Source organism: Falco peregrinus, chromosome 9, assembly GCF_023634155.1.
Source record: "Falco peregrinus isolate bFalPer1 chromosome 9, bFalPer1.pri, whole genome shotgun sequence".
In the NCBI taxonomy this organism is placed as follows: domain Eukaryota; kingdom Metazoa; phylum Chordata; class Aves; order Falconiformes; family Falconidae; genus Falco; species Falco peregrinus.
In genome coordinates, this window is record NC_073729.1 from 23,679,246 (window position 1) to 23,698,598 (window position 19,353).

The 19,353-nt window shown below is 43.2% G+C and overlaps 1 protein-coding gene across 4 annotated transcripts in view; it reads right to left on the minus strand.

Moving 5' to 3' along the window:
* ZBTB46 (zinc finger and BTB domain containing 46) overlaps positions 1 to 14,557 on the minus strand; it is a 59,545-nt gene extending 44,988 nt beyond the window's left edge. Inside the window, exons 1-3 of one of the 4 annotated variants that reach the window (XM_055813685.1) lie at positions 14,461 to 14,557; positions 7,183 to 7,310; positions 5,256 to 5,395 (exon numbers count right to left, since the gene is read on the minus strand). In XM_055813685.1, coding sequence (XP_055669660.1) covers positions 5,256 to 5,309 — 54 coding nt within the window. In that variant the 5' untranslated portion in view covers positions 5,310 to 5,395; positions 7,183 to 7,310; positions 14,461 to 14,557. Of the gene's footprint in view, positions 1 to 5,255; positions 5,396 to 7,182; positions 7,311 to 14,460 lie in introns of those variants that run through there. The other 3 variants (XM_027790163.2, XM_027790166.2, XM_027790164.2) reach the window with 3 other exon arrangements.
* Between the last annotated feature and the right edge of the window lie 4,796 nt (positions 14,558 to 19,353).

Consider the following 19,353-nt stretch of genomic DNA (forward strand, 5'->3'; position numbering starts at 1 on the left):
TCTACAGTATCTGAGTAACACTACCTATTTACCATTGAAACCTGCCTGGAGACCTCAAATCAAATTCTCACACAGAAACCATCTCTATCTCAAAAAAATGAAATAAAAATCAAACCAAGAATCAAGAGAAATAAGGAAAAAATAAGATGAAATTGATTTTTCATGTCTTTGGTCTGAAAAGGTTGTGATGGAACCAGGCAGCACAGCAGCTCTCTAACCAAGGCTCTGAAGGTGGCTGCCACCGCTTCCCAGCATCTTCATATTTGAGAGAACCACCTCTTAAGGCAGAATGACAGTTCAGTTTTGTCTTTATTCCAGAAACCACTACTGTATCTACTTTTAGGAGTTGAAGAGTCAGCTTAGTCCCCTCAGGAAACATGAATTGCCACATAGGATAAAGCAAGTTGTCCATCACCAATCCTGTCTCCAACAGCTGCCAGATCCACGTGATTCAGAGGAAGACACAAGAAAACCTCACAGCACACAATTACAAAGCAATCAGAAGGTTTCAGAGATGGCATTTCCTTTTGCTGTTCCTCCATGGGTATTGCAATCTATATTCTAAAGCATCACTCCCTGGAATTGGTTGAAGAGGGGTGGGGGAATCTCCTGCAAGGATAATTTTCTCTTCCTCAATTTAATACAGATTAGCATCAGGAGTATTTGTCAATGTCTTCACCTGCTTCTGTGAATTTATACAACAGCAGCTTTTCTTCTTGAATGTTTTCACCTGGAAATTGCACAGATTTCTTCACAGATTTTGTTTCTTTATCATTTCAGATATTTATTCAGCTTATTTCAGTGGGCTGGATTCCCCCTCATTGTTGGTAACAGCCTATTTTAGGTACACCCTGTCCTTTGTTTAAGCTTCCTATGGCAGCAACCCAGATAGAAATATTTGCCTCTTGCTACCTTTGATTTTAGACATGACCGTTTGAGGTTCAGGTATTGAACTAATCTAGTGCTTCTTATGGATGAAGCACTTGCTAGCATCTCTAGGAAACAGCTTTTCTCTGACACTATTTCCTACCAAGAGACTTTTACTAAACACACAGAAATCTTGTATGCAAGATTCCTTACTGGCCTCCCTCCCACCCACCAGTCTTGACAAAAGACACCCTCCAGGCAAGCCATGGATGAACAAAAGCGTGTCACAACAATAAGATCACACAGTCCTTGTACCTTCCTTGCCCACATTTCCAAGGACACTGGGGACAAGAGCAGAGGGTGTGTAGGTACCTCTTGGACAAGAAAGCAAAAGTATCTGATGTTCTAAAATGTGATTAATATAAGAAAACAAATAAAAATAATGACAACATACATTGCTCTGCACAAAGGGAAGACAACTTGTCCTTGTTCCAATGTACTTTAAGTACAAAGAGAGAGAGATGAACAGGGAAGACACCCAAAGAGCAGCATCCTTTCCACTGACAAGTGGGCACATGTAGCACTTTCAAGTATGCAAGCAATAATGTGGATACTCCCATGTTCAGACTAATCAATAAAATTTAACATTTTCCAAACCAGCAATTGTTATTGTAGGTGTCTTCATCTTCCTCTGTCCAAAGGTCTGCTACCTTATCCACATTCCACATTCAACATTTGTTACAGCATCGTACCTTTCAAATGAGAGGTCTTTGGGGGAGAAAATTAAATATGCCTCAAATTCAGAGGAATTAATTAGTTTTCTGTCTACCCATGTCAAACCAGCACATCCGTTTAATGTCAAGGATCACTAGGGAATTAATCCAAGTTAAATTTAAGGCAATTTGCTAGTAGTTAAAAATTCAGGAAGCTTCAAAACCCTGTGCTCTTGTGTTCCAGTTTTACATGCTGTTTTGTGGCTTGTTGTTGAGGGTTTTTTTCCCCTTTTCCTGGTAACAATATTTATCTCCACTTAAAAAACATTGTGGAAAGATTTCTTCAGAAAAGCAGTACCCTTCCAACTTCTAGTGGAAGCATGGTGAAGATGGAATAAACTGTGAAGATTTTTTTAGACTTTGAATGTCAATGATATTTTTTATTTTATCTCATTTGGCTTTTTAGTACACTGAACGATTTCAATGTTGAGCACCTACTAAAACCCCCTAGGCCTGGGCCTGTGATGACAGCACATGGCCACCACACAGCTTTCCAAGAAGCCAATGAACCATGAAAGCTTATCTGTAGATATTCCACAAAATAGACTGCAGCAGATCAGTCTTTCTTCATAAGTCAATTCGCAGACAGTACAGTAATTCAAGTCTATTACTTTTTCAAAAATAACTAAAAAAAAAAAAAAATTGTCCCTAAACAAACAACACTTGCATGTACCAGCAAAAAGAACAAAACATGAGCAGATTTAATAACCACTTTCATGCAAAGTTCTGTTAAGATACAGGCCAGCTTTTTATTGTTCATCTTTTCGAAAGCCTGGTCTTAAAGTAAGCATTAATAATTTATATAATCTTTAACCCTAGCTAGAATGAATCTAGTTCTACAAAGACAGCATATATGAAAACTGTTTATTTTGTACTACCAGCAGTTATTTGAACATGAAAATATCACCTGGTGACAAGAGTCTAAACAAACACAATCTTCACGTACTGTAGGAAAGGTTTTAAAAAGAGTAACCAGTAATACTTACAAAGCCAACCTCTCACATACATACCCATAATGTCTCCTGACCAAAATCTCAACACCCATAAAATTAAGAGGTACAAATGCGTTGCATCTAAAACTCAGTGCATTATTTTATTTTTGACAGAAAGCCACAGACAAGAAATGAAGTACACACATGAAACCCTCTATAGTACAGTCCCCTGGGAAATAGCGGGGACAAAAATAAACTCCCTTCACTCAGAAAGAAAACAGGAAAAAAGGAAGAAGCAAAAAAAAAAAAAAAAAAGGACTAGAGGGGTTTTTCAGATTTTTGTTGTTGGTAGCGGGTTTTTGTTTATCTACTTTTTGCGCTCTCAGAACATAAGTGAACCAAACTTTAAACTACAAGACACTTAATCTGTACAATTTTCTAAACATGTTTCTACACTGAGTATTAAGGACACAAGCTATAGAGTACCAAAATAATCACTAGTGCACTCCTCCACCAGCCACTCTATGCTCCCCAGAGAAAACATGCCAACTGGAATGTAACCAAAAATGTGTTGTTTCCTCCCCCCCTCCCCCTTCAGAGAAGAGTAAAAACAAGATTAAAGAAGAACTCAAATTCACTCCAATGGTTTATTATACAAAAAACCAACAAACACACCCCACTTCTCTGCTTCCCCTGTGTTCTGTCCATGTCTCCACTCCCAAGACATTCCAACATTTTTAAAATTCCTCTGCAAAGGAGTTCTGTAAGGTGAGATTGGGCTTGAAACGCCTCCTTGCCCAGGACACAGTGTGTATACAAGTTTCATTTTTATCCCATTAGAGACAACAGAAATGCATAGGATTCCTCCTATCCCTGTGCCCTGGGCTGAAAAGAAGGGAGAACAAGAAACCCAAATGTAACCTTAGCAACTGAAAAGGACAGCACCTATACTTACTCTCCTAAATGAGAGAAAAGGCAAACTACTAGGCATATTAAAGGATGAACACTTCACGCAAAGACTTTGCTCATGAGCTTTACAAGTGCAAGTCCCCAGAAGCAGAGTGTTTTATCATGAGGGTGTCTGAGGAAGAAGAGCACGCAATCCTAGAAAAGTTTTCATTTCTTGACACTAGATACCCCAAAATTATATTTGTATGTTCAGCTTTGTTCAAATTAGATGCAAGTAATAGTTTATGAACAGTTTGCCAAAAAAGAAACTCTTCTACCCTATTCTGACTCATGAAACCGATCATTCACTGTTTAAGTTGGTCATTCCAACCACAACTCTGAATTCAGAGAGAAACAGGCAGATGTTTGTAAACAGACCAGACCAGACCCTTGGGCCAAAGAGGTTACTCACAACTCAGTTTCATGAAAACAACAGTGGACCACTTCTCCTTTATGACTGGGGATAAGAATGTTTAATTACAGCCCAACAGCGTGTGTTCATCCTTACGAGTTAAGAGTCACAGAAAGAAAATAAGCGTGCTGTCATTCAATTCAAGAAATACTACGGAATTACAGAAAAGGCAAGAATTTGGGAGGCAAATGATTTTCAGTGAACTTTAAGAAAAATACTAGTTAATATTTTTATTATCAAGTTTGAGAGGCCCACTCAATTCTCATTGTAGGGCAAAAGAAAAAAAAAAACCAAGCCCCTACCAATATTTAATTAACACCTGCCTGACGATGATTCACTAAAATTTCTCCGATTTCAAGCCAACACTATCCCATCATCAACAGCATTAAAACAACATCTCCATTTAGCATCTCTGTAGTAGTTAAAATCCAGAAAGTCCTTAAGTGAAGTTCAAACAGCAGCAGCAGGGCAAGCATTGCACCTTCAGCAGCTGTAAACACGCTGACAAGGAAATCACTTGCTCAAACTCCTAGTTCTCCGGGCAGGCAAAGAGCCTTCGACTCCCCGTCTGTCCAGGTTACATTTAGTCAGGAAATATATTTAAGACCATATCATCATTTTACAATTGCTTCTACCATGAAAATACATAGATTCAATGCAATTATGAATTCAAAGGTGGCCAATTTCAGCAAAAAGAACAAGTGCAAAACACTACACGCTTTACTCATTCACCATATTGTTAAAATTTAGTTTCCTCAACCCAAACATGAACCATAATCAAAACCTAACTCCAGTAAGCAGAACATAAAATAACAGGGAGCTATCATTAAACATTTCACTCTCTACTCCAAAACTTTTAAACCAAAGATTTGGCTGTGGACTTTGACCTACCAACAGTCTACCTGATGCTATGGGGCCAGCCAGTTAGCGTGTAGAAGCTGAACACTGCGAAGGTGCAGCCAAAAGACAGGATTTCTGAAGGTATCTTGGAAAAATCCATTTATGAACCTTCATTACCTCTGACAGCACTTGAAGAAGTTAAAGAGAAAATCAGGTCTGAAAGTGAAAGCTAAGGGAAAACTCTTAGCCTCCACATTTTGGAAGGAGGGCAATAAGAAATTAGAATTAGCAATTTAGAAACTGTAAAGCTAGAAATAGGAGGGAAAAAAAACAACCCAAAAAAGACCAGAGATGCGCATTTTGCTACAGCGTTCTTAAAGTAATAAGCACTGAAGAGATTTTTACTGATTTTGTTAGTGAAAGCAGCCAGAAAATATTTTTATGTTAAAAAATTAAATAAAATCCAAGACAATTACTTCTTACCAGTAACAAACTGGGTTCCAGGTCTAGTGTTTCTCCTACAACAGCTGAGGACATCAACAGCCCTAGGGCAGCACAGGTAGTGCACTGTTCTGTGACCTCCTGATAGCACTGGTGTGAACTCTTGTAGGAGAAAGACAGAACTATTACAAAAAGAAAACCAGAAGTTATTAGCATTAAACTACAAGATTACTGAACAATTGGTGCATTTTTAAGTCATTTCCCTCCAAGCTCAGTTATAACACCCCTATTTTTATGACTTAATGAACCCTAAAAAAATTTTAACTCAAAACATATCAATACACTGCAGATAATTAAAGCCTGGTTACATTTTTGCAATAATAAAACAAGAGTTACTTCTTAAAAGTATGGGGAAAAAAAAAAGTCTAATTTTAGATAATGGAACTTCAAACAGATCCTTGAAACAACGGGGTTTCCTGTTTGGTAGCTTTTCAAAACATTCTCACTTTAATGACTTTTTGAAGAGACATTTGTGGCCCGAAGGGCACTAATTCACCTTATCTGACCTATAAAATATCAAGGTTAAAAAGCTACCAATACAACTCCTGACAGGAGTTTGCAATGGAATATTCAAGAGAATTTCTTCTTGAAATGTTCAGTTGCCAGCTGCAGCTAGCTAACAGCATTCTAATTTAAGGGACTAAAGAGCCCCAAGATTTTGAAAATTCTGTGTAAAATATAGATACTTATGTGTAGTAAGGCACATTCACAGGTAGACTTCTCAGATGAAACATTGTTTCTGACAACAAGGTACAAAGAAGTAGTTCACCTACACAAAGGTCTTTTGTCAGTGAGGACGTATCCACTGTAGCTATCATCTTGTACACTTGCTTTTCTTATATAAAACAGGCTTTATTTTCTTCAGAATAGCATATTCACTACATTTGCAACATTTAACTTCAACTGAAATTTCTGACTATGCTTTATTCAAAACTTTATACTGCTTATATACTGTTAGCCATTACAGCAAAGTATTTGCCATATACTTCTCATCTCTGCATTTCAGACACCTTGAATATACAGATTAGCTCTCTTAACGAAAATGACCTATACATCAATACTGTTGATTTCAAGACCGACCTTCTGTAGTAACAGATTGTGAAAGAAAACATCAGAAGATAAAAATTAAGAAAGCTTTTCCAATACAAACTTATGTCATAATATATGGTGAAGTAACATATCTAACAAATAAAAGAAGTAATAAGGAAAATCCAAGCATTCTTTATGGCAACACGCAGAACTGAAAATCTTGAAAACAAATACGACCCAACTAAATCAAATACCATTGACTTTGTTCTCAATTTCTATTTCAGAGTGCCAAGTCTTGCCTTTCTCTAATTCTGATTGCTTCTCCACAGCAATTGTTTTGGCTAGTTCTTTTTAGTCCTGCTATTTAGACAGTTAAAAAAAAAAATAAAGTGGGAGAGCGAAGGAGCCAGACCAACAGACACATGGGAAATTACTTTGTTAGTGAAGTGTAAAAGTAATACGTATTTTCACTTAGACTTAGGGCTGTTACTGTTAAGACTCTCATTTATGCTGCTGTCCCAGAGCACAAAATGAGCCAGAATAGTCTGGTGAGAACAGTAAAGCTGAGACCTGTATTATTTTGTACTGCTCTGCATTTTTTTCTTTTTGCTTTGAGCTCTGCACCTGTTTTCCTCTTCTAATCGACAAGATGAGAACCAAATGACCATGATTAATGGAGGCACCCCTACCACAAGGTAGGAGCAGAATAGCCAGAGGTATTTCTTCAGCTTTTGCAGCTGGGTAAGATTCCTAAATGAGCCCTTGTTATCAATGTTAAGCCCAAATTTATAAAGAACAGTAAGCCCTCATGACATTATCTCCAGCTACTCCATCTTCCCTTACCACATCACAAAAATACGTTTAAATGCTGAGAACTTACCAATATTTGAAAATGTTTCCTGTTAGCAAAAATAAACGTCACAATGTTTCACAGCAGGACAGTGCATGTTTTAATGAAGAGAGGAGACTGGCCCCTGGTAACAAGCTCCAAAAGGTTCATCACATGTCCTGTATTTGGGAATGGAAAAAATAGGTGGCAAAAATTAAAATCTAATCTTTAACTTCATAGAAAAAACATTCAGCATCACAAAATTACAAGCAGCCGTTAAAATAACTGCACATTTACAACACTGCCATTTCCAACAAGAAATCTTCAGACAGATTTCTATAACTAAGCATACAGGAAAAATGATTTAGCCTGTGTTAACTGAAGTTTAACACACAAATTTTAAGACTATTAACAACTTCTGACTATGCTTCCAGACAGAAGTGCTCTGAAGAAGTCACTAAAAAGAGCCAGTATATATAAAGTCACCGTAAAACCCCCAGAAATACGAGGATTCCAAACAATTAACATTGTTCTAGTTAACATCATAAAAGTTTCAGGTAATGTTTCTGTGGCACCTGTCATCCACAGTTTAAATGGGGTTACTATTAATCTAACCATACAGTTACAGCGATTCCCCCCCAAATCAAAACATTTGCCTAAGGTTACAGGAAAATTATGTGTCCACATTACAAAAAAAAAAGATATCTGAATTCTATTCCCAGCCAACTTGACTGAATTGCAGTCTTCAAAAGTCAGTGTTACCTTCAAGTTAAAAAGCAGTACGCACAACGGTACTAAGCAGTTTGCTCCTCTTACAAAAATTGAAGTATTTTGGAAAAAGAAAACTCAAAGAGATGCAGAAAAAAGATGCAAATACCTAACAGAAGGTAAAAGTTTTATCTTCCATGCCTGTAAAATCTACACAGCCCAAAAGACAATACTCCAAAAGACAATATTCCAACTGGTTACAATTTGCTAATACAACAGGATGCACCTTTCCAACAGGGCACTAGCTGCAAGCTTCTAGTTCAAAATGCTTACTTGCAGTAATATTTCTACTGCACTTGCATTTCCTCTGCATTTCCCTTATTCATTTCTCCGTAACTTCCAACTATGTCCATGTGCCTGTCTCTCCATCATGAAAAGCTACATCTCAGTACCGAAACAGTTACTTGTATCATTCTCCTATTTTTGATCTCCATTCTCTCTCATCTGGTTGCACCAAGAGAACGATGCCACAGACCTTGCAGAACACAAAAGATGGAAGAGCTAGCCAGCACTTACAAAACAAGTACCTTACAGGGTACCAGGCTTGACAAGTCTAGTGATACCAAAAAAATACAAGAATTTAGCTACACATGTATCTGCTACTCTAGTAAAGATTAAAAAACAACTGGAAAAAATCCAAATGCCTGTGGCTATTGTGACACTTACCCATCCAAGTGCCATTAACTCCTACAAGATCTTAAGCTTCCACTTTAAAAAAAGTCACAAAAGAAAGCTAAGCAAAAGACTTTGCCCTTGTGCACGTATTAGTCAAGACACAACATAAAAAGCACCTTAAAGAAAAAGAAAAAAAAAAAGTATTGAAGAACTGCAAGCATATCACACTGGGAATTGCCCTGAAGAATGATTCCCCCAAAACTTTCTCACTGTTTTTTGGATTTTTAACTAGGGGATCTTTGCTAAAGTTCCCAAACTCAGTACGTAGAAAGGGAGGGAGCCAAAGGAGGAAGAATCATGAGGTAATTTTTAAAGAGAAGTATAGCAGTGGGAGGAACCAAAAGAGCACCTAAGAGACAGACATAAGGGGTCAGGAATAATCTAAAAGGGAAAAGATAACCAGTGCAAAACTAAAGATAACACACAAGGTACTCTGTGAACAATCTAATTTTGTTTGTGTAATCTGCAATACAAACACTTAGTGCCTTGGGTAAGTATCCCTTTTTACTTTTTAGTGTAAATCTCAGAATCCCAATTTGATCAACTATTATTAAAAAAAAAAAAAAAGAAAAAAAAAAGACAGTGGAGCAAAGCCAAGAAGGATACAGTGGTAATAAGAAGGAAGTCAATAAACTAGTTTTATATTTAGCCAACACCTCATTCTCCAATACTATAGTGGCAGGGCTTTCAGCAGTACTGCATCCTGACTACTTCATTTAATGGTACTTAAATTAGTTGGTTTCAGGTTTGGGTATTCTGAGCACTGAATGGCTAATACAGACCATCAATTCTTCTGTTTCAGAGGACGATTTGAGCACTAGTCAGGAAGGTATCTCCTCCAATGGTATATCAGTGCAAAAGGTGCACATTTCTTGAACCCTTTCCTCAAAGAGAATGAGCTAACTGCCTGAAATAACAACTCTTTCTGCAGAGGTCTTCTTCGCAAGGTGAGAAATACCAGGAAGCAAACTCGCTTGGATGGAATAAGCAGTTTGTTCAACACATGATGAGGAAATAATTAGGAAAGATAACAAGGTATTTAAATATACACAGACATAAACATATTCCTTAATATGTAAAACCCTACTCACTTTTCTAAGTAGGGTTCTTAAGCAGCTAAGTTCCTGGCACACACTCTGACATTCTTGTTACTAAGTTTATTTTAATCCACACACGAGCTAGTAGCTGTGTTTGTAAAATATTTCTGACGCCTCATTACCTCCCTCCATTACAGGAGACCCCAACTCAGTTTTACTACAAAGTGAACACTAGGCAACTTCCAACATTTGCAGAATATTTTTCTTCCCGAGTGCATATCCAAGCAAGTAACGGGACAGAAGGGATCATCACCGTATGGGCTGAAATAAAAGGGAGCCACATCACAAAAAGCAAGGCAGAAAGGTGCTTTTCACCTCTAACTCAGCATCTACCTGTTACATTTCAGCAAGGCCCTCCTCGCTCCTCCCCGCAGCTGCGCCACCGGCTCCAATGCACATGTACACCCTTACCTCCGCGCAACAAAACACCGCAAAGTGGAACACATTTCCATCTAATTAGAATTACCGTCAAGGATCTCATCCTGCCTGCAAAGCACTCAGAAGCTATTCAAAACCAACGTTTCAACAGCAGTCTGACGTTTCTTAAATACATGGGTATGAAAGAAAGTTAAAGCAACTGTTCAGAAAATAACTGCGCCACAGCTGACTTGGTAAGGGACACAAAACCCCACCCGTGAGCCTCTGAACTCTACCACACTGTGTAGGAAATTCAGGGAGGACTTCCCATTAGATTGCATTTACCAAGAGTAGGCGTTTTTGGCACAACTATGATTTTTCATCAGTGTTAATAGAAAATGCTTTGAAAGAGCTGAGTAAACCCCAGCACCCCTGTTTCACAGAAGAGGAGACCAACAAAAAGCCATTACGATGCCTGCACATTCAGGCAACAGCTGCAGGATGGGAACTGAATCCCAAGCACCTATCCCTCCAAACTGGACATCCCCGTGTATCCAAATACACTGAGGCAACAAGAACCAGAAACCTACTGAACTGTTCAGGGAAATTGAGATTCTTTCCTCTTGCATCTCAACTGAAAGAAGTCTTGCAACAAACAACACACATTTTTATATCTCATTCCGCCTAAAGGGCTAAGGATCTAGAGGGAATTGAGGAAACCAACTACTGAAGGTTGTATTTAAGGGAGCTGTAACACAAACATATCACCTAGCGAAACAAGAAGTCCTCAAGAAGGAATAAAGTGACGTTTTGAAGCAGCAAATTTTAACACTGGAGTCCTGACTGTCATTGTACTTGACCAAAATACCATAAAAACGCTCGTGGGGATCCTTAGGTCTGGAGTAGGATCGCAGCAGTTCCTGCAGACCAAACACCTCCCTCTGTCTCGCAGCCATGGTAGGTCCTTGTACTCTCGCCTAACGTGACCCCTGCTATCTACAGACAACCCTACAGCATGCATGCTTTCACTATTAATACATTTTAAGTTTCAAATATCACACACATAAAACACAGGTAGAGCCATGCACTTAAAAATATTCTAGCCAGTCATAAGCCAAAAGCAAAATATAAACACGGCATTAATCCTTTTGTGCCAAAGTGTCAGAATTTTCTAGGGTATGCTCACAGCCAGGAATGGACACAAATTGCTGGCTCCTGGGAATTATAACAGACATGTGGGATAACCATTACAACTGCAGGTAGCTCTTCAAAGACTTAAACTAAGCCCTCTCCTTGCCCTTTTGTTTGCCCATTAAACTAAGCACACAGGAGCAAGGAAAACCCCTGTGAATGCTTTTTACCAGTTTAGGGGGAGTCTAGAGAGCGTTACAGAGCAGCCAGTAAAACTGGCAAGAACACGAAGGGAAAAACGTCCTGGGAAAAGGCTAAGCTGTTTATGAAATAATTCTGCTCTGAAAGCAAGCAATAACAGTTTGGATTGGGCATCAGCCTGCTGCTGCACTGCTGGGAGGACAGGAAACTTTGCATAGAAACTTCAAAAACACATATCTAAAAAAAATCCACACAAGTGGATAGCAAAGACGAAAGAATATGCTCAACCTCACAGCAACACAACACGTTAAGAGAGGAAAAGCAGGCATATTAACAGCAAATAACACATCTTTCAAACATGAGGCATTTTTCCTTTTGACAGAGGACTGCTGGGGATGGGGGGGGAAACTGCTAAACTGGTTTTCCTCTAAGCACTTCCAATTATTAAAAAAAAAAAAAAATTCCTCTTGTGAAGAACATATCCACTGTTGTACAACTGTCCCAGAAAACCAAGACCATGGGGAGAAACTGGCCCATTTTCTTCAGTCTCCAAGAACCCCATGTACAGGTCATGTTTTCAAAGGCTCAATCCTACACACTCCACAATGAAGCAGCATTAAAGTATATGAATAAACATCGAATGTTAGAATTATTATAATACCACATTTTTTGGTATCACACTAAAATTAACTCAGTTACACCAATGATAAGTCTATGAAAACTACTGTGAGAGAAGTTTAGCTGTGAGCGAGTTTCCCCCTCCTGGACAGGCTGCATCAAAACCAAAAGACTAGTTTTCTGTTTCAATTACAGTTATCCCACTCACATACCAAACCACGTAATATTTTTCAGGAACGTATGTCTGGGAGCTCCCCTAAATACCATTTTGTAGCTCTCCCTCCAGCCCATGGGGCAGGCTTCTCTGCCCATTTCTTGTCAGTTCCCCAAAAACACCTTAAAGCGGTAATTCCTTGCCACATGTTGAAAATATTGTGACTAATAATACACTCCACCCATTTTTTCCATCACTAAAGGTTTCAAAATATAAAACCTGACAAACAGTAAGAGAAGCTAGACAGAATTTAAAAGGGGAAAGTCACATTTTACTTCCAATCAGAAGATGCTATAAAAACATAAAATGTTCAAGCAAGGTACTGATAAAAGTGGAAGAGCTATCCAGCCACATCAAGCTTCTTCCTCAAAATTTCATTTTTCTCACCGATCCTGGATAATGGAGCTTTTCCTTTTAATCCCCACAGGGGAAAAAAAAAATAAAATATTCCCCCCTCCTTTCTGAGAAAACACATTTAGTGCATTAGTAGCAGGGCTGCTCTATGTACATAGAGAATCCACACTTGTAATAAGTACTTGATCGAGTTCAAGAACTGAGACCTAGATCTGTATTATAGTGACTAAATGCTAAAAATGATACCAGTGATGCAATTAAAATGCATGCAGGAACTTTGGTACAGGTGTCTACAATACTACTGTTTGCTAAACACATCTCCTAATTAGCATGGCTTTAAACAATGCTGATAATAATCCGGTCCTGTAAAGCCTGCCAAATGAATCATTGAGATTGCAAAATAAAAAGCATGAGGAATTCATTAAAAAGCTGTTAAACTCTCCTTTGTTTATCTTTCCCATGTCAGGTGCAAAAATAAATAAATATCAGTTTATATCTCTGGATTTCATCCGAACGCTCTGCTTCACAATAAAGCGCCGGTGAAGAACCTCCTTAGGAGGTACCAACGTTTCTTTTTTTTCCTCTGTTTCAAAAGAGAAATCCTCCCACTATTACAGTCCTGAAAATCTGCTCCATTCTCTATTTGTCATCTGGGATTGAGTTATCAGACACTACTTGTATTACTTTGGGAACTGACATGTCTATTTACAGAGACACAAAGGCAATCCAGCAGCACAACCCCTTCTTTTCCCAGCACCTTTCGCAGCACCTCTCCTCCTCCCACAGCCAAATTTTACACACACTTTCTTTGGGGGAGCAGGGAGGAGGACACCTCACTAGTTTCCCAGCATGACAGAAAACATTTCCAGCCACTTTTGCACTTGTTATGGCCTTATGAAAAATCACCTATATCCCCCAAAGGAACAGCAGTATTTTTTTTCCAAGGGTTTTTTTTTTGTTTGCTTGTTGAGGTTGTTTTTTTTTTTTAAAAAAAAAAAAAAAAAAAGGGTCACTTCTCCCATTTCAGCCTGCAATTAAAATGGAGGCAAGGCCAGGCGATCTATGTCTGGCTTTAGGGGGAGACAATAACCCAAAACAGGCCTGGCTTTTAAAGGAGAAAAAAAAAAAAAAAAAAAAAAAAAAAAAAAAGAGAGAGAAAGAGAGGGAGAGGAGAGGGAGAAAGAGAAAGAGAGACCGGCAGAAGGAGAGAAATACAACATGCTTCACCAGTATTATTACCTCATCCCTTTTTCCAAGCAGTTTTGAACCACACTCCTGACAAACTCTTGGTCCAACTTGCACGGATGCTGGTTTTTAGGGGGCGGAAAGGGGTTTAATGCTGGAGCCGGGATTGAGGCTGGCTATTCGCAAGTGGAGCTGCTGTTAAAATGCCCCCTTGTCTCTTCTCCTCTCCCTTGAGCTGGGTGTTGACGCAGCAGAAATTACCAGCTGGAAAATTCCCCTTTTGGAGGTTACGGGGAGGGGGGGGGGGGGGGGGGGGGGGGGCGGGCGGAGGAGCGAGGGGAGGGGAGGGCCGGGGGGAGGGGGGGTTAAACCCTGCCACTTACCAAGTTAAGCCATCCACCCACACCAAATAAGACATCGCGTCCCAAAGAAGGCACCGTGCCCCCTCCGCGGGCAGGGCGCGATCGGCCCCCGCTCCCCCCGCGGCGGGCGGCAGGCTCTGCCCCAGCCGAGGGTGCCAGGCTGGGGGGGATAATATCGCTGATAATAAACGAGGCGGCGGTGCGGAAGCAGCGGGCGGGGGGCTCCCCGCCGCCCCCGGAGCGCTGTCCGCCTCGCCTCGCCTCAGGGCGGCCGCGGGGATGGGGGCGGCCCGGCGCTGCCGCCTCAGGGGGCGGGCGGCCATGGCGACCCCCCGCTCGCCTCAGGGGCGGGGGGCGGCGCGCTTACCTGGGCCCCATGGAGGAGAGCGGGGGTCTCGGAGCGGCCGGAGCTCTGGCTCCGTCGGTCACTCCATGCCTCTCCTCCCGGGTGGGGAGGGGAAGGGGGGAGGAGGGCGGAGGAGGGGGGGGGGGGAGAAGCCGGCTGAGGGGGGGAGGCGGGGGGGGGGGGTGGGGGGGCGCCCGGGCGCGCTCCCGCCGCTCCCTCGGGCGCGCGGGGCGCGAGCCCGCGGCGGGCGGGGGGGGTGGTGCCGTGCGGCGCGTGCCGGCGCTTTCCCCGCCCCTTCTCGCCCATCGGCGCCCGATGATTGGGCGGCAGGAGCCACGGGCCTCCGTAAGCACCGCCCTTTTCTACGCCCCCCCCCTCCCCCCCCCCCCCCCCCCCTTGCGCCGGGGGAGCGGGGGCGCCGCCGCCGGCTCTGCCACTGCCGGACACCGGAAGTGAGGGAGGGTGGGGGCGCGCGCCCGGGCTCGCCTGCGCGGGGCACGACGGGACGGCGCGGTGACAGGGCTGAGGCGGAGGGCGGGGGTGCCCCCGCTCCTGCCCCTCGGGTCCGCACCCCGACGGTCGCCGCCCCGGGCCCGCCGGGGCGCCTCTTGCCTGCCCTTGCCGCGGCAGCAGGTGCGCCTGGCCCGGGCAGGAGGCGCGCCGCTGCGGCCGGCGGGCTCCCCTCGGCGGGGTGCGTCCCCTCAGGCCCAGCGCGGCCTCCCTGGGCGCCGCGCCCGGGCCGGGGCGAGCATCAGCCGCGGCGAAGGCCGGGGCTTCGCTCTTCACGGGAGTCTGTGCTCCCGGTGGGGCTGGGCCGCTGCCTGGGCCGCACTATAGCCCCCTCGGCACCTCGCAGGGGCCAAAAAAAAACCACTTCGCCACTCTCTTAAGAAACAAGTCATATTTCACGCAACCCCCAGTGGAAAAAAAAAAAAATCGCAGCCCTGCAGACTTGAGAGCCCCCTGACCAGCCTGGGCAGCGGGGCGCTGGCCCGGCTCAATGGCTGGAGAGCACGGCTGGGAGGTCTGGAGAAAGGTTCTGCCGCTGTGAAATGGAGATCACGGTTCCTTGTCGGCCGTCAAATCCGGGGATGAAAAACCTCTTGTTGCCACAAAGGGCAGGATTTTGCCCTTCTGGCTGTCGTGCTGAAGGATCTGACAGAAAGTGCCCTATATTTCAAAGGACAGAGCTTAACAGGACAGGATAGGTCTGGAGCGTGGAGGAAGTCAGCGCTGATCGTACGATAGCTGTGGCGAGCAGTGGAATCGTTCTTAAAATCCGCGGGTGCTGGATGGTGAAAGCAGGAGCTGGTCCAGCAGATAAAATGTTTGCAAACTGTTTGCCTGCATTTTCCTACCATGACTGTGCCCCCAGTTGGGAAATATACCTATGAGTAACTGGGGTTGGCCATTTATTTACATAGTTAACTGACTTAGGTGTCTAATCACAGTAATTGCCTGGATAATTGTGTGCCTAAGGTTTAAAAATTTCCTCCGTGGTTTCCTTTCCCTCATCCTATATATTTACTTCATCTCAGGCTTTGAAGTAGGCAGACCTACCTTGGAGCTGACTTCTGTACCTGCTCTTCATTTATTAAAATCCATTTCTGCAAGGTGCTTTTAATCTCTAGGATGTCCCCTCACAAAAAGTGTGTTTTCCACTTTTTAATCTGTAATTTAAATAAACGGATGTTCCGTCATGTGTTTTCCTCCCCCCCTTCCCTCCTACGTACCCTAAATAGTTTTAATTTTGAAAAGACTATGAGTAAACCTGATTAATGAAAATGAAATGTCTTAACTCCAGCATGTTTTTAATTACCTCTTTATTTTATATTGCAACAGAGTCCAAGCAGCACCTTCCTAGAAAGAGTTCCATTAAAATGCAAATGAAGACTTTGCAGAAGTCATGGAAGGACACAATTGACTTAAGCAACACAGTATCGTTGCCAGGCGGAGTTTCCCACTGCCACCTGCTCTTTCTGCACCGCAATCCTGTGCATTTGCCGCATCGTACGCACATTTTCCGCTCTTGGTTACCTGTGGGTGAAGAGCACCAGAACTAAACTGCCAAAATCCCTTTTCCACCCTGAAGGCTCAAGCCAGTTTTCATGTGAAGCTGTCCCTCCTGCACCTGCAGGTGTCAAATTGTTCTGTGCTTTATGTCTGCCTGGTTTTTAGGCTCTGCGCTGAAATATGAAGGTGAGAGGCTGACTGAAGGTTAGAGGGGCTGCTTGAAAATGGAGCTGTACCTTCATGCAAATATATCTATTTTGCATAACATCTATATCATACCATATAAGCACTCCTGCCTTTCCTCACTTCTCTGTATTTGAGGGCGAGCTTCCCCAAAGCTCCTCAGGTTCAGCATGTACATTCCCTTCCTCTCCTCCTAGCCAGGGTTTCTTCCTCAGGTCTTTGTTGGATGAAAGTATTTATTTATGTAGTATTTATTTGTGTGTCAGGCTGGGCTGACTCCCCCAGAGCAGCAGCAGCTGCAGCCTGGGCACTGCCCTGGGGAGCGCTCTCCGAGAGGGGGAGGGTGGCGGCAGGCCGAGTTTCCCAAAGCTGTTCCACACAAAGGATTTCAGGAGACTTGAAACGGTTTAATATTCTTTTGCTAATCATACCACCACCACCCCTCCTTTAATTATAAGTTTGTATTGTATTTTAGGTAAATGCTGCCATTGCTCAGCCAGTCCTTAGAAGTGAGGTGCTTTCTCCTCATAAAGAGGGAAAGATTGTGCATGGAAAAAAAGAGAACAGGAAAAAAAAAGTGAGCTGGAGGAAAAATCAGGGTAGTTCAGTGATTTTTGGTGTGCAAGGTGCCATAAACAAGATGCACAAAGGAGAGGTTAAGAGTGTAATGATGCACCTCTTTGGAGAAATGTCAAGGATTAAAGACCGCATGTTTCCAGCCTCAGTCGATGTCCTTTGCATGCCGCCATATCACAGATCTCATTGAGGCAGAGACCGCTGGAGGTGAGGACTTTAATCACACCATTCATAGTTTTTAGCCACTGGGAAAACAAGTAAAAGTTCTATTCGTGTGGCACAAGAGTGTTTGGAATCGCCCCAACACATTCCCTTCACTTTAGGAAGAGCCTGTGAGCGCACAGACATACCGCCAGCCACCAGCACAGCCAAGCTGAAGCCATGTGCCGGTGCTTAGTGGCTAATGATCGTCACTGGCTGCGCAAGTCAAGCGCATGTGGACTTGCAAGCATGTCCTTGAATTCTGCTGCCTGCTTGGTGCACCTGCACCTCTGTGATCACTCACTAGACAATCTCAGAGACCTTACAGGTGTCAATACGCCAGTGCTCGCATGCACTGTCCTCCTGCTGTCCCCTGTGCTGGCGTAGGGTGGGACCAGACTGGGGAACGGCTGCCTAGGTTGCTGCGTTTGTACCGTGTGCCATTTGCAAAATCATCAGTAATGCTGAAGCATTCTCAAGAGCTCCTGTCTTCAGCTCTGCTCTGCCTGATACTCATCATAGTTGTAGGGGATTTTACAACTGATAAATGAAAATTATTTCTTGTGTGTCTGTGTCATGCAGTCAGTTTGGAAGCACATTAAGAAAACCCAAATGGCTCAATTATCTGTTTTTTTCCCCAACAAAAGTTTTGTGCTCTGAAATAGAGATGTGAAAAGAAATCCTGAGCGATCCCTGACCTGTAATCTCTGCTGGCAGTGATCCCCATTTTGTTTCCATGTTCTGTACACCATAGACATGGATCTCCATCACCAAAGCCTGCTCTTCCCTAACTACAGAATAAAGAAAGCTGTTTCACAGGGCTCTGCTCCTCCCCCTCATGGCAGCTCTGGATCCCTCCAAACCCTGGGACCATCAACTCTTGTCAACCACGTTGAAAGCAGCTAACTGGTGTCAGAGGAAAGGGTTAAAGGACCCACATTCCTGTCCCTATTGCTCCGACCAAAGGTCAGGCGGGTTTTTAGGTGAAGGAAGGGAGGGAGGTGGTGAGAAGCCCTGACCAGGTCATTTGAGGAGTAAACCACATCTGAGGCGAGCTAATGAAGCAGTATTTGTCTCTCTTACAGGCACATACTCCCGGTCTGTGCCGGGCAAGTTAGAATTCCTTCTCTAGTGGGAGTGAAGATGTCAATTGTATTTTTTCCATGATGTGTATTGAGGCATTTGCTAGGTTGTGGGAGTAAACACTTGGGGGAATTCTCCATGAGCTAGCAAGGGCAAGTCACAAGCCTACTAAATATGGTGAATGAAGATTACAAAAAATCCCTGGGGAATAAAACTCCCTCTTTCCACCCCATCTCCCCCACCACCGCCACCCCCGCATATTTTTTCTCATTATCGTGCACTGCTGTTTCACTTCTTGCCGGGTAAATCCGTCGCCATTTGTGTGACTAAACACATTGTGCTGCTTCAGTTTTGATTTTCTGTACCAAAGGGCAGCACCGGGGTGGTCCTTCACATCTTCACCACTAAGCAAGATGCACCACACCATCCTGCTAGAGAAAGCAGAGACACCAAATACTCAACGGGGGGGAACAGCAGGAAATGCTCTCAGGTCTGTAAATACTTGAGGGGGTGAGAGATGATGTTCATGTACAAAATATTTGACCAGCCGCATCCCACTGACCTCCTTTGGTGCTGCTGTTGAAAGGGATTGGCCGGAGTCAGAAACAGTTGATCTTTAATGCTCCAAAAATACATTCCCTTTCAAAGCCTCTCAAGTGGAGAAGCCTCCAGGCTGCCAAATTCGGTCCCCACTCCCAACCTCTCATGGCCTGGGTGAGCTCAGCTCCGGGGTGTTCGATTAGGTTCACCCAAGGCTGTAGATGATGGTAAGGATGAAAGGTGCTGGGGCCATGGCACAGAGGGGTGCAGGAGTGGGGTGTGGGGGGACACAGCAGCAAGCACTGTCCCCAGACCTTC